This window comes from Megalobrama amblycephala, linkage group LG16, assembly GCF_018812025.1.
Source record: "Megalobrama amblycephala isolate DHTTF-2021 linkage group LG16, ASM1881202v1, whole genome shotgun sequence".
Classification (NCBI taxonomy): Eukaryota; Metazoa; Chordata; class Actinopteri; order Cypriniformes; family Xenocyprididae; genus Megalobrama; species Megalobrama amblycephala.
The window spans coordinates 4,060,511-4,072,948 of NC_063059.1; the positions used below are offsets into that span (position 1 = coordinate 4,060,511).

At 37.0% G+C, this 12,438-nt stretch overlaps 1 protein-coding gene across 1 annotated transcript in view; it reads left to right on the top strand.

Moving 5' to 3' along the window:
- The first annotated feature begins 8,817 nt into the window (after positions 1 to 8,817).
- The window catches only part of atg16l2 (ATG16 autophagy related 16-like 2 (S. cerevisiae)), a 50,003-nt gene continuing 46,382 nt past the window's right edge, over positions 8,818 to 12,438 (top strand). The window contains exons 1-4 of the mRNA XM_048161955.1: positions 8,818 to 9,184; positions 9,774 to 9,843; positions 10,094 to 10,154; positions 10,670 to 10,743. Coding sequence (XP_048017912.1) covers positions 9,049 to 9,184; positions 9,774 to 9,843; positions 10,094 to 10,154; positions 10,670 to 10,743 — 341 coding nt within the window. The 5' untranslated portion in view covers positions 8,818 to 9,048. The remainder of the gene's footprint in view (positions 9,185 to 9,773; positions 9,844 to 10,093; positions 10,155 to 10,669; positions 10,744 to 12,438) is intronic.

Sequence of the window (12,438 nt, forward strand, 5' to 3'; positions counted from 1 at the left end):
GTTGTTTTTGTGGTTCCTTACGATTCTGAAAGACTGTTTTTACCATAACAAAATATAGCTGTGAGCTGCAATTATCAGGTTTCAAACTCTTTAAGCACATGTGTAAAAAAAGTATTGTTTTATTTAGCAAGCATGTAACCACTTAAATCATAGAAGGAAAAGACCGTTTACAGCAAATACAGGCAATTTACCATTGGGAATATGCGGTTTTTAAAGCTTTTTAACAGTTATAGTAACACCGATAGTCCAATCTCCATTAGAGTTTGCATGTTTGTTTAGGCTCATGTCTCGCATGTGCTCATCTATTTTTTTTATTTAAGTTTTTTTTGTTTTGTTTAGGAGTTATAGGCTTTTGTGAGCACTTGGCCACGCCCCTTTTCTAAATTCCTGTTTTAGCTATTGAAGTTGAGCCAAAAGCCTAGGACTAGTTCGCCAAAGTTGTTTTTTGAAATCTCCAATATTTAACGAATGATTTGATGGACAGCGGCGGTCCTAGAGGTAAAGTTGCTCAGAATGAGGAGTTCTACCATGTGGTATGAATGTCGAGGCCGTGTGCAAAAAATCGCATGATACACAATCCTTTACGCACATGAAAAAACGCGAAGGCACTCCCCAGTGACCAATTTCTTTTGAATTTCTCCGAGGCCCAGCGAGTTTCATTCTGATCGGCCTCTGTTAACCTTAGCCATTTCTAATTATTGGGGGCACTTGTCCCCCTCAATGTCTATGGTGGTTACGGCCCTGCCTCAGACAATCATGGCACCTTGGACAAAGACACATCATGCCAATCGGACTAACGGTGAGGTAGTTATAGCCCTTTTCATGTTTTTTTTTTTTTTTCTCCCTGTTATAGCACCACCAAGTGGCCAGACGCTGCTGCTTTTTTCACACGACCACAGAATGAGCTCTTACATGTGCGGAGTTTGGTGAAACTAAAAACATTAAAACTGTTAGATGGATTTTTATTTTAATCTTTTATTTTTTAGTCTTATTTTTTAGCATTTATTTATTTTTAACATTATATTTTAACATTTTCATACATTTCTAATATTTATATTTTGTTTCATTTTTGTAATTAATGAAACAGATTTTAATGAGCATTTTATTTAACAGTAACTTTCCTTTTTAAGAGTTTCATATTTAAATATGTAATATATAAATGACCTTTACTGTAGTTCACTCAGTTATGAATTTACACATAATTCACAATTTTAAAATTTATTTGGCAACTTGAGAAGTGACTATAAAAAGGCACGCATTTTCCATCTAAATTGCACAAAAAGAAGAAACCACTGAAAAGCCAGGCAGCAGAGTTGGAAAGAGGTGTCTAGCAGTACAGACACATCACATGACTATTACAGTATTTCACAATTGCTAAAACACATTTCTTGAAACCATCACTCATTTTCTCAAAACAAATACAAATCCAATCTTCAAACTAATTTCACAAAACTTCTGACTCTTATGGCAAAATCAAACAAAGCTTTCAGATCATACACACATTAAGCAAAATATAAACACATACAGATCATTCATTAGACACTACATTAAAAAATGGAAAACACAACATCCAGAACATGAGGTTACAGAAAAAAAGTATATTGTAACACAGTAAACACATTTTGCCATTACATAAAATGTATAGAAATCACAAGTAATGTGAATTTAAAGTATACTGTATGTACTGCAAGTAGAGTATTATATTCAATATTATATAGTATTGAATGTCTGCAAACATACAGCAGTCTAAATGCAAATGACTAAAAGGTCAAAGAAAACTCTAAATGAAAAGCATGATACAGTACACACACACACACACACACACAAACAAAGTTCAGAGTCAGTGAGAGATTCATTCTGCTTCAGCATCACGTCTTCATGTTGGGTCCGGCCTAAATCAAGTCAAGTCACCTTTATTTCAATTGCAATTTATACTACACAGATACTAGTCTAGTCTAGTATAGTATAGTATAGTATAGTATAGTATAGTCAAAGCAGCTTTACAGTGATAACAGGTACATGATGATCAGTAATGCAAAGAGGGTTCATTTTGGCTGTACAGCTCTAAAAGAAAATAGTGTCATTGTTCAGCTGAAGTCAGTTCAGTGTTGTTTCACTTACATTGTAAAGACCATCAATTATTATGTAAATTACTGTAATTATTTTCCTCTATAAAGCAGTTCTGCAGAAAACAGTGATGTCATCATCTAGGCTAGCTTAGTTCAGTTCTCATCCTATAATGTCAGTACTGTCAGATCAATAATATTGTTGAATATTATTGAATATTGTTGAGGACATTTTCCACATCACAGGCAATGTCGTCTCTTGCCAGGCAAAGGGAAAATCCTGTGCCGGATCCAGCCTTGACAGCCTTGTCTCCACACCCCTTGCTCTTTCTCCTCATCATCCTCTTACACATACTCTTCCTCCTCTACTTTTCAGATTGTTTCCATCTATTGTTGGTATCATCATTCAGCACCTGTGTCACCTGTGCACTCTGAACTGACCTATATTTTATACAGTTGATTTGATCACATCATTAGAAATAAGTGTGAACAATTTTGAGTCGTTGTGTTTAAAGGATGACAACTGTGTTGTAGTTGTGTTTAACTTTTGCCACATGTATTTACCATTTTGCAAAATGTGTTTTAGTGAGTAAGAATGTGTTTAGAGTTTTGCAAAAAGAGTGGATGAGATTTGCAAACAGTGTCTTAACTACCTGAACTTGTTTAAGGTTTTGCCTACAAAGTGACTGATTCGACAAATGGGTTTAGGCCACTGAGCATTGGGTTCAGAGAATGGGGTTTAGTGTTTTAGCAATTGTGAAATACTGTAAGTTGCTGGTTGCAACTGTTTAATAATAATTGTTAATTTATGATACACCTTGTTATTGGCTTGTACCTATAATTGTTGATCAGTACACTGTAAAGAAAAAAAATATGCAGAAAAAACAGAACTGACATTAAGTTTATGAACATTTCCTGTAACCCTAAAACACAAAATGCAATGCATAATTGAAAACACAGATAAAAAACCTATGAAAAATATGAAAAAAAAGGGGTGGGGAGGAGTAGGGGTAGGGAGAGCAGGTGGAGGAGTGGGGAAGGATGAGGAGGGGAAAGAGAAGGAGGAGTAGAAGTAGGGAGAGGAGGTGGAGGAGTGGAGAAGGAGTAGGGAGAGGAGGAGTAGGGGTAGGGAGAGGAGGAGTAGGGGTAGGGAGAGGAGGAGTAGGGGTAGGGAGAGGAGGGGAAAGAGAAGGAGGAGTAGAAGTAGGGAGAGGAGGTGGAGGAGTGGAGAAGGAGTAGGGAGAGGAGGAGTAGGGGTAGGGAGAGGAGGAGTAGGGGTAGGGAGAGGAGGTGGAGGAGTGGGGAAGGATGAGGAGGAGGAGTAGGAGTTGGGAGAAGAGGTGATGGAGGTAGAGGAGTAGGGAGAGGTGATGGAGTAGGGAAAGGAGGAGTAGGGAGAAGAGGTGGTGGAGGTAGAGGAGTAGGGAGAGGTGATGGAGGTAGAGGAGGAGGAGGATGACAACTAGAAAAAAGATGATCAAGGGCAAGGAGACAAGCAGTCTCGGATGAAATTTGTGCCACTCGATTATAGCCAAACTTGCGTCACTTCACCGTCGCCTCTATCATAAGAACCTTCAGGCAAGAAAACAGGTAGGTGTACTTCAGAGTTCAGACTGCTCTCTACTGCAGCTTTAGACTGCTGCACTCTGTACTGTAGCTGTTGCACTATACTTCTGTAATGAAAACGGATGCATCAAATTGCCTCACATACAGATAGAGATTCTGTATGCTTGCATTTTGTAAAAAGGATGTTTTAGTAATCAGTACTTCTGTTTTTGTAGGATACAGAGACGAGCACCTGGTGGAGGCAGGCTAAGGCTTTTGTCGGAGGAGCAAGAGAGGGAGCTGGTAAATATGGTCATTTCCAACAATGTAATTCACCTGTGAGAAATTCCAAGGAGAGTAATGGAAGACCATCACCAATTTTGAGGGATAAATGCCATCAGCCTCTCCACAATTGACCACATCCTCTGAAAGCACAGGTTCCGGATGAAACAGGCCTACCGCATCCCTGACGGAGTGAAAGACCAACGTCTGGAATATGTTCAAATATGAGTTTTTATATTGTATTAAGTATTGCGTACCATCACAGTATAGCAGTACAGCAGTTTATACTGTAGCAGGGTAGTCATTTACTCTGTTGTGTTTTGCAGAGTTCTTTGAGATTGAAGGCAGGTCTGTTCCCCATGAGATTATCTTTGTTGATGAGGCTGGATTTAACTTGACCAAAAGAAGGAGAAGGGGGAGGAACATAATTGGCCATCAGGCTATTGTGAATGTCCCTGGCCAGTGAGGAGGAAACGAGGGGTACTCCACTGCCATGCCATTCTTGGACCCTAAAACACTTTGCTCCTCCTTGGTTTCCTTGATGGTCTAAGAGAGCGCGTGTTCCAGCACAACCAGAGCAGCCTCGCCACGTTGTTTGGGATAACGTCAGCTTCCATCGCTCTGCTCTGGTTCCTGACTGGTTTACCAATATCCGGAGGCTTTCCAACATCTTTCTGCCTGCATACTCTCCCTCTCCCTGATAGAGGAGTTTTTCGGCATGGCGGTGGAAAGTGTATGACTGAGAACCTCACATCCGTGTTCACCTCCTCCAGGCCATGGAAGAAGCCTAGACATTTCAGTTGATGCGTGCTAGGGGTGGATCAGGCATGCAAAAGGATAATATAGTAATTTTGTTGTTGTTGTTTGGTGTTATTGTACAGTACAGTACATTAAGCAATGAAAAATGTGCAAATGTACATTTGTTGTGTCTTTTGTTGTGTTCATCGTGTGAAAAGTTTCTTGAGGGGGAGAACCAAAAGCAACATAACATATTACTGGTTTTTGTAGTATTGTTTTGAATTTTTCTCACCAGTGTGTGTGTGTTGTGTAAAGGCCCTGGTATACTTCAAACGAAGATCTTTTTCGTTCTTCGTTTAGGAGTAAAATGAAGTTTTAAATGCGTGACCAGCGATATACTGTCAGCGAACATCTGACGCCGCCCACACTGCTGAGAGCGGCGTTTAGATGAATATGTAAATGTGTGCAGTGCACTTTCTTCTCAGTAACAAAACAAGCACAACAAAAATGAGAAAACAGCAAGCATTTATTATAGAAAGCATAAGAAAAGCGTCTGATCATAGCGTCTGATCAGTCACATCACGTCTTCATATAGCACTTTATTTAATAGATTGCTTAAAATCAAGCAGCTTTACCGTATCAAACATGGAAAACAGTGTTAGTGCCTCTTTTTTTTTTCTTTTTTCCCAAGCACAACTTAATTTTGTACTGTAAAGTGGCTATCCAGTGTGTTCATGTTTTCACCCGCGGAGCTCTTACCTCGTCGAAGCACGAAATGAGTCAAAGACGCGTCCCACGCGAGTGAAGGCGGAGCCTCAGCGCACACCTCCTGTTACGTCATCGTCACTGACCAATGGTAGTACGAAGGTGTTTTGCAGCTGGAGCGAACTTTTCCTGAGAGTTCGCTTTGGCAAGCCGTTTCGAACTTCGAAAAAGAACACAAAACGAACTTCGTTTTGGCCTGATTTTGTTCGAAATGACGTCACATCAGTTCGTTCTTCGATTTCGTTTGAAGTATACCAGGGCCTTAAAGGTGCCCTAGAATTAAAAATTGAATTTATATTGGCATGGTTAAATAACAAGAGTTCAGTACATGGAAATGAGTCTCAAACACCATTGTTTCCTCCTTCTTATATAAATCTCATTTGTTTAAAAGACCTCCGAAGAACAGGCAAATCTCAACATAACACCGACTGTTACGTAACAGTCAGGCTCATTAATATGTATGACCCCAATATTTGCATATGCCAGCTCATGTTCAAGGCATTAGACAAGGGCAGGACGTCTGGATGTGCACAACTGAATCTCAGACTAGGTAAGCAAGCAAGAACAACAACGAAAAATGGCAGATGGAGCAATAATAACTGACATGATCCATGATAACATGGTATTTTTAGTGATATTTGTAAATTGTCTTTCTAAATGTTTTGTTAGCATGTTGCTAATGTACTGTTAAATGTGGTTAAAGTTACCATCGTTTCTTACTGTATTCACGGAGACAAGAGCCGTCGCTATTTTCATTTTTAAACACTTGCAGTCTGTATAATTCATAAACACAACTTCATTCTTTATAAATCTCTCCAACAGTGTGTAATGTTAGCTTTAGCCACGGAGCACTATCAAACTCATTCAGAATCAAATGTAAACATCCAAATAAATACAATACTCACATAATCCGACGCATGCATGCAGTATGCATGACGAACACCTTGTAAAGATCCATTTTGAGGGTTATATTAGCTGTGTGAACTCTGTTCATGCACTGTTTAAGGCAAGCACGAGCTCCGGGGGCGGAGAGCGCAAGCATTTAAAGGGGCAGCGCAGCATGAATCGGCGCATTTCTAATTATGCCCGAAAATAGGCAGTTAAAAAAATTGATAAAAAAAAATCTATGGGGTATTTTGAGCTGAAACTTCACAGACACATTCAGGGGACACCTTAGACTTATATTACATCTTGTAAAAAAACGTTCGATGGCACCTTTAAGACTATGTTGTAGTGTGTTTCATGTCTGAGGGCAAACTTTGATCTGAGATGTAATTGAGCTGCTTGAGCTGTGATGTAATTGTTCAGAAATTCAATGTTGCATTTAAAAATAAAAAATATATAATCATAAAATATGTATATTAGATAGAATCTCTACGCAATATGCAGTTTTGCGTCGTGGTTATGTAAAGACTTTATCGCACAATGACATCAAAACGTCATATTGTGACTGCTTCTTTGTTTATATAATGTTCTCAATAATAATAATAAACGTCGTTTAGCAACTTTAACCAACAAATCGACCTGCTTTTTGCAACTAACCCCTGAAAAGTAGTAGCAACACTGTACACCAGTTTGAAATGGTATCAAAGTAATAGCCTGTATTTTGGCAGAAATCACATAGGCTATTTGTAATGGTCAGTGTCATATAAAGTGTTACCCAATATTTTTCACTAACACACGACATTTAATATATTAAACTTTTTGTGGTTCCCACGGTATTTGTCATACATCACTGAAGCGTGACTGACTGTCAGTCATGTACATTAAATCACAGGTTTCTGAGCTGAGGTGTTAAATAAAGAAGCCCGGGGTGTTTGAAGGAAGTGTTTGTACAGCTGCACCACTTCGTCGCATTGGGTGGCGATGTTACTTGCAAATATAACTCTTTCTATAAAACATAAAAGTTATGCACGACAGGAGGCGCTTTGCGGCTCAGAAACCATATTTCACCATGAGCAGCATTCACATTTCAAGACGTTTTTTTTTTTACTCATTAGTACAGTAAATGTATAACATGTTAAATATTTTAATTCTACGGATTGTTACCAGACATAGAAATCAAAATGCTCCCCATGATAATAGTTAAGAAGAACTATCTTGTAATCACGCGACGACTGTGATTAGTCCAAATGACTAATCGCTGAGAAAAGTAACTTATGTCACGTGATATAGCACATTTGGAAAAAGTTATCGTTATTTTTATTACAAACAAGATCAAATAAGTTAATTTAGAATTTACCCTGCTAAACATTATCTTGTGACTTAAATGTTATAGACTTGAACGGCCGTTTTTGCAACTGTAGCCAACTTTTTATTCAAAATGTACTTGACTTTTTAATTGAAAATGCTGATGAAAAATTATCGATGAAAGATGTTGGGTCTCTATGCGAGTCAGAAAGAAAAGCGAGATCACACTTAAGTTTATTTTTTGACTGAATCCAAATGCAAATTCTTAACCATGTTTTTTAGCGTTTAAAAACTAATACAGTATGCTGAATTAGTCTCGCCCTCAAAAAACAAAGTATAGATATTTCTTTGCATGTCTTTGTGTAAAATTCCCTTAGCAAGTTAGTAATTTTTTGTTTTTATTTTATATTTATACTTGTTTATATTGCTTTTGTGCTTTTTATTCAATAAAAAAGTATAAGAAGAATATAAATAATTCATTCAGCAGACACTGAATTAAAAATACACAGTAAAGAAATAAAACCGAAAATTATAACTTTATCCATCGCATATCTGACCAATCAGAGAAACGCCTGTGCCGATAGGCCACTCCCATTTTATTTTTCGCTATGTAGAACTATGTAGTAACGTTTGTCACATGATATCGCACGTTTGTAAAAAGTTATCGTTATTTTTATAACAAACAAGATCAAATACGTTCATTTATAATATACCCTGCTAAACATTATCGTGCGACTTAAAAATTATAGACTTAAACTGCCGTTTTTGCAACTTGTATAAAGAGACGCTATTCATTTTCATTGTTCTTCTGGGTTACTTTTTTTATTATTCAAAATGTACTTGACTTTTTAATTGAAACTACTGATGAAAAATTATCGATGAAAGATGTGTTGTTGGGTCTCTATGCTAAGTTTATTTTTAAAACTAAATCCATAAATGCAAATTCTCAACCATATTTTTAAACAGTTATTTATTTATTTATTTATTTATTTATTTTTTATTATGTGCATATTATTAAGAATATATATAAATAAATGATTCACTCAACAGATGTTGAATTAAAAATACACAAGAACTAAAACAGAAAATTTTGATCCATCGCATATCTGACCAATCAGAGAAACGCCTGTGCCGATAGGCCACTCCCACTTTATTTTTCGCTCTGTATCTCTAGTGTCCGCTCTGCCCGCTCCGTTTCTACGCTGTAAACGCATTCACAGATTTGTCATGATTACTCATCAGCGACAGAAGCAGGCGGGTCCCTCCATGTGTTTACAGCCACTGACATGACGCGTCGCGCCTCAGCGCGCACAGCTGCGCCGCTTTCTGCCGCTTTCTGCCGCTTTCCAGTGAATTCGCTTCATAAGAACGGAAAACATACTCATAAGTTACAGACGACGGCGCGTACGCATATGTACTATGTCTAAGAACGTAGATTTTTGTTATTGTATTGTTATTATTTATGATCATGGCTGCGTCGCAGCGCGCGAGAAACTCTGAACTCAAACAGAGCGAAACATGGAAGCGTCACATTATCAGACAGCTGAAAAATCGCAACAGGACACAGACGAGCGTCTTCCAGGATATTATAGAGTCATGTAAGCTGTTCAGATCATTTAACTTATTATTAAACCATCAATGCAGTGCTATGAAAATGAAGAAAGTAGAAGTTTATAGCCTATCTAACTTTTATGGTTGATTACATTGATTTAATAGCCTTAAAGATACAATTAATACACAAAATACGAAGTAGTTTAAATACAATATGCATTAATTACATTGTAATTTAGTTGTAGGCCTATATATGTAGTAATTTGTTTATATGTTATTATATTTATATAAGTTTATTAAACATAATATGTAATTTTAAATAGTTGAATATATTTTTTTTATTATTTTATAAATTATTTAGTGTTATGACATAATTATAATGCAATTAATGAAATGTATTCATGTGCCATTTTTATGAACGCTTCTAGTAACAGAATATGAAGGTCTAATTTGCATATATAAATATGATATAAAGAGTTGTGCGAGTTCTCACTCATTCTGTGAATCTTGACACTTGGGTGCAAATGGAAAATCTCATTAACAAACTCAGTTGGAGTGCATGTAAACATCAGCTGGCCTCTTTATCTTAAGATGATGCTCTGGATATATGTTCACGAGTAGTTTGTCTGCTTCTAGATCACAGTTTGCTGGAGAAGTCCAAGCAAAGAGCCCTCATAACCAAAGGCATTCTGGGATCAGGGTCAAGGTAATCATAATATGCTTTGATGTTACACTGTAAACCGTGACTGACCCTAGAAAATTACATTTGTTGGAGAACCTGTGATGCATTCATATTAAATAATATTTTTTATAAATCCAGAATCTGTCACATGTAACGTTTTACCAACATAGTAATAGCATGAAGTACATTGGAGTACCATATAAATAACACTATATCAGTTTCAATCATATTCAGGCATGACAAATCTATTTCTGTTTATTTTTGGCCCCTGCAGGCCGTCAGTGGTCCCCTCATCTGAAGACTCGTTGACGTCTCTTAAGACGACCACCGGTGAGGTAGGATATGATGGTATATGTGGGAAAAACAGAATCAGCCTCTCCCATGAGAAAGCAGTTTGATGATTGGATTACAAGTGAACATTTATAGAACAAACTGAATTTTATGGCACAAGTTGTGACCTGTTTCACTAAACAGGTTTACAAGTTGGCCTGCTGTTATCTCTTCCTGTTAGCTGACAGTCAGCCATCAAAGCTACAAGCACCTGAACTGATACAGGCTTTTCACCTGTACAAGCAAAGCATATTAGTCTAATGTAAATGTCTGAGCATCGAGCATAACCAGTCCTTACACCTAATCTCACATTGAAGCATTTTTGTGAAAGCATGTGATAAAACCTGCTGCTTATCTTTGCTTTATCAACACACAAGTCCTCTCCTCTATATCTAGCTATTGAAACTTCTTTAAAAATATGTATTAATATTATAAAGAAGTGGGCAGCTACGCTGTCTGAATTTGTCTTCTTTGAAATATGATCTTTTTCTTGGCTTTCCATTTGTTTTTGTTCTTGCAGCTCGCATACCAAGTGGTGGAACTGCAGCAGCGACTGCAGATAAAGGAAGTGACACTGGATGAACAACATACCAAGTAAACCTCCTTATTCTTTTATGGCACAAAAACAGGAAAAGACACACAAAATGTACATCATTCTTACCACACTTTAATTTCGTCACTTTCCACAAATAGGGTACAATTTGCTGACTCATGACTTTAAAGGGTTAGAGGCACGAATCTTGAAATGATTAGATATGATTGATAAATTATTATCTAAGATGAAATTAATATAGAAGTAAAACATAAAATTCCTTAAGGCCGGTTCACACCAAGAACGATAACGATAAAGATATAGTTCTAAAAATCTAAATATAGAAGAATAGCACTGTCCACACCACATAAAGTTATAGAGAAACAATATTGTTACTTTCAGAACAATTTTTTTTCCAGCTGTTGAACGATAATACACAGACAGCCAATCAGAATCCATTCTAATTTAAGGGCTCGCGCATTTAAAATCACAGTCGACATTGCGGAGAAGTTAAACGCTGAGCTCCAGAAAAATCAAACGCCCTTTTCAAGAAAATGGATATATGGAAAACAATCAGTCGTACCCTCTGAATAAATGGTCATAAGTATTAACGATGAGATCATTATGTCAGGCTAGCAAACATAAAATGACGTCAGATATCCAGTGCTAGTTTCGACAACATTGTCTTGCTTCCTTTGAAACTGCAGTGAAAAAGACTAGGTGCTGTTTTTATTCCACTATATTGACTTCGTCGGCTAAATTCACTGTTAGATCATATCGATTACACTAGCTATTCACTTGAAACATAGCATGCTGAGGACATCTGCTGGTTAAAGCTGTGTAAATGCAACAAGAACAGCAAAAACATGTTGTACACACTTTGAAACCGCAGTGCGTGAGTTTACAATAAACAGACCGTTATTGTTCGTTTGTGCGGACACTAATATAGTTATCGTTATCCACCTTATTCCTGACGAGCCTACTGCGTTTCGAATTATGGGTTGCATTTCCGGTTTGGGGAACTTCCATTTATAAAGACTGAAATGAATTGTTTCAAATCATAAGGTTGCCCTACAAATAAAGCTTGACTGAATGAGCTGTCAATTTTCCTTCATGTTTTATTTTCAGACATCATGAGAATAACATAACACTTGGTATTTTAACGTAATTTGTCTGGCAATATCTATGGCAAGTGCTCTTTTCAGTCACTGCTTTCTATCCTTGTGATTATTTTCTTTTGTCCCTTTGTGTACCGCTGTAATAGTATGAAAAAGGACATCATATACTGCACATTTGTGGTCTGTTCTCCTGGTATAATTTACGATATATCCCATTAATAATTCACTGGAATACACAAAGAATCTCTCGTTTTTCTCCTTAAAGTCTCTTTCCAGGTTTGTTTTCACAGGTAAATACAATTTATTATCTATAAAAATGATGGAAATCACTTTGAAATAGTATCACGCAATGCTGAAGTTTATGAACATTTTATTTCCTTTATTATGGAACATATATTACGTAATACAGATTTATATCACTATAGTTATATTTAACCTGTCCGTTATTGCTGTGGAAAGATTCACGCTTTTTCATGGCCTGTTGAAAGTACCTTGTTGATGCTTTTACACTTTTAAATGTCCTTTTAATGTTCGTTGGTTGAAGGGTGAGTAGAATAATGTCATCTCATTGTACCCAGTTTTTTAAAAAAAACAACAACGTATTACTGCATTCATAGACTGACTGTTTACAGCTTAACG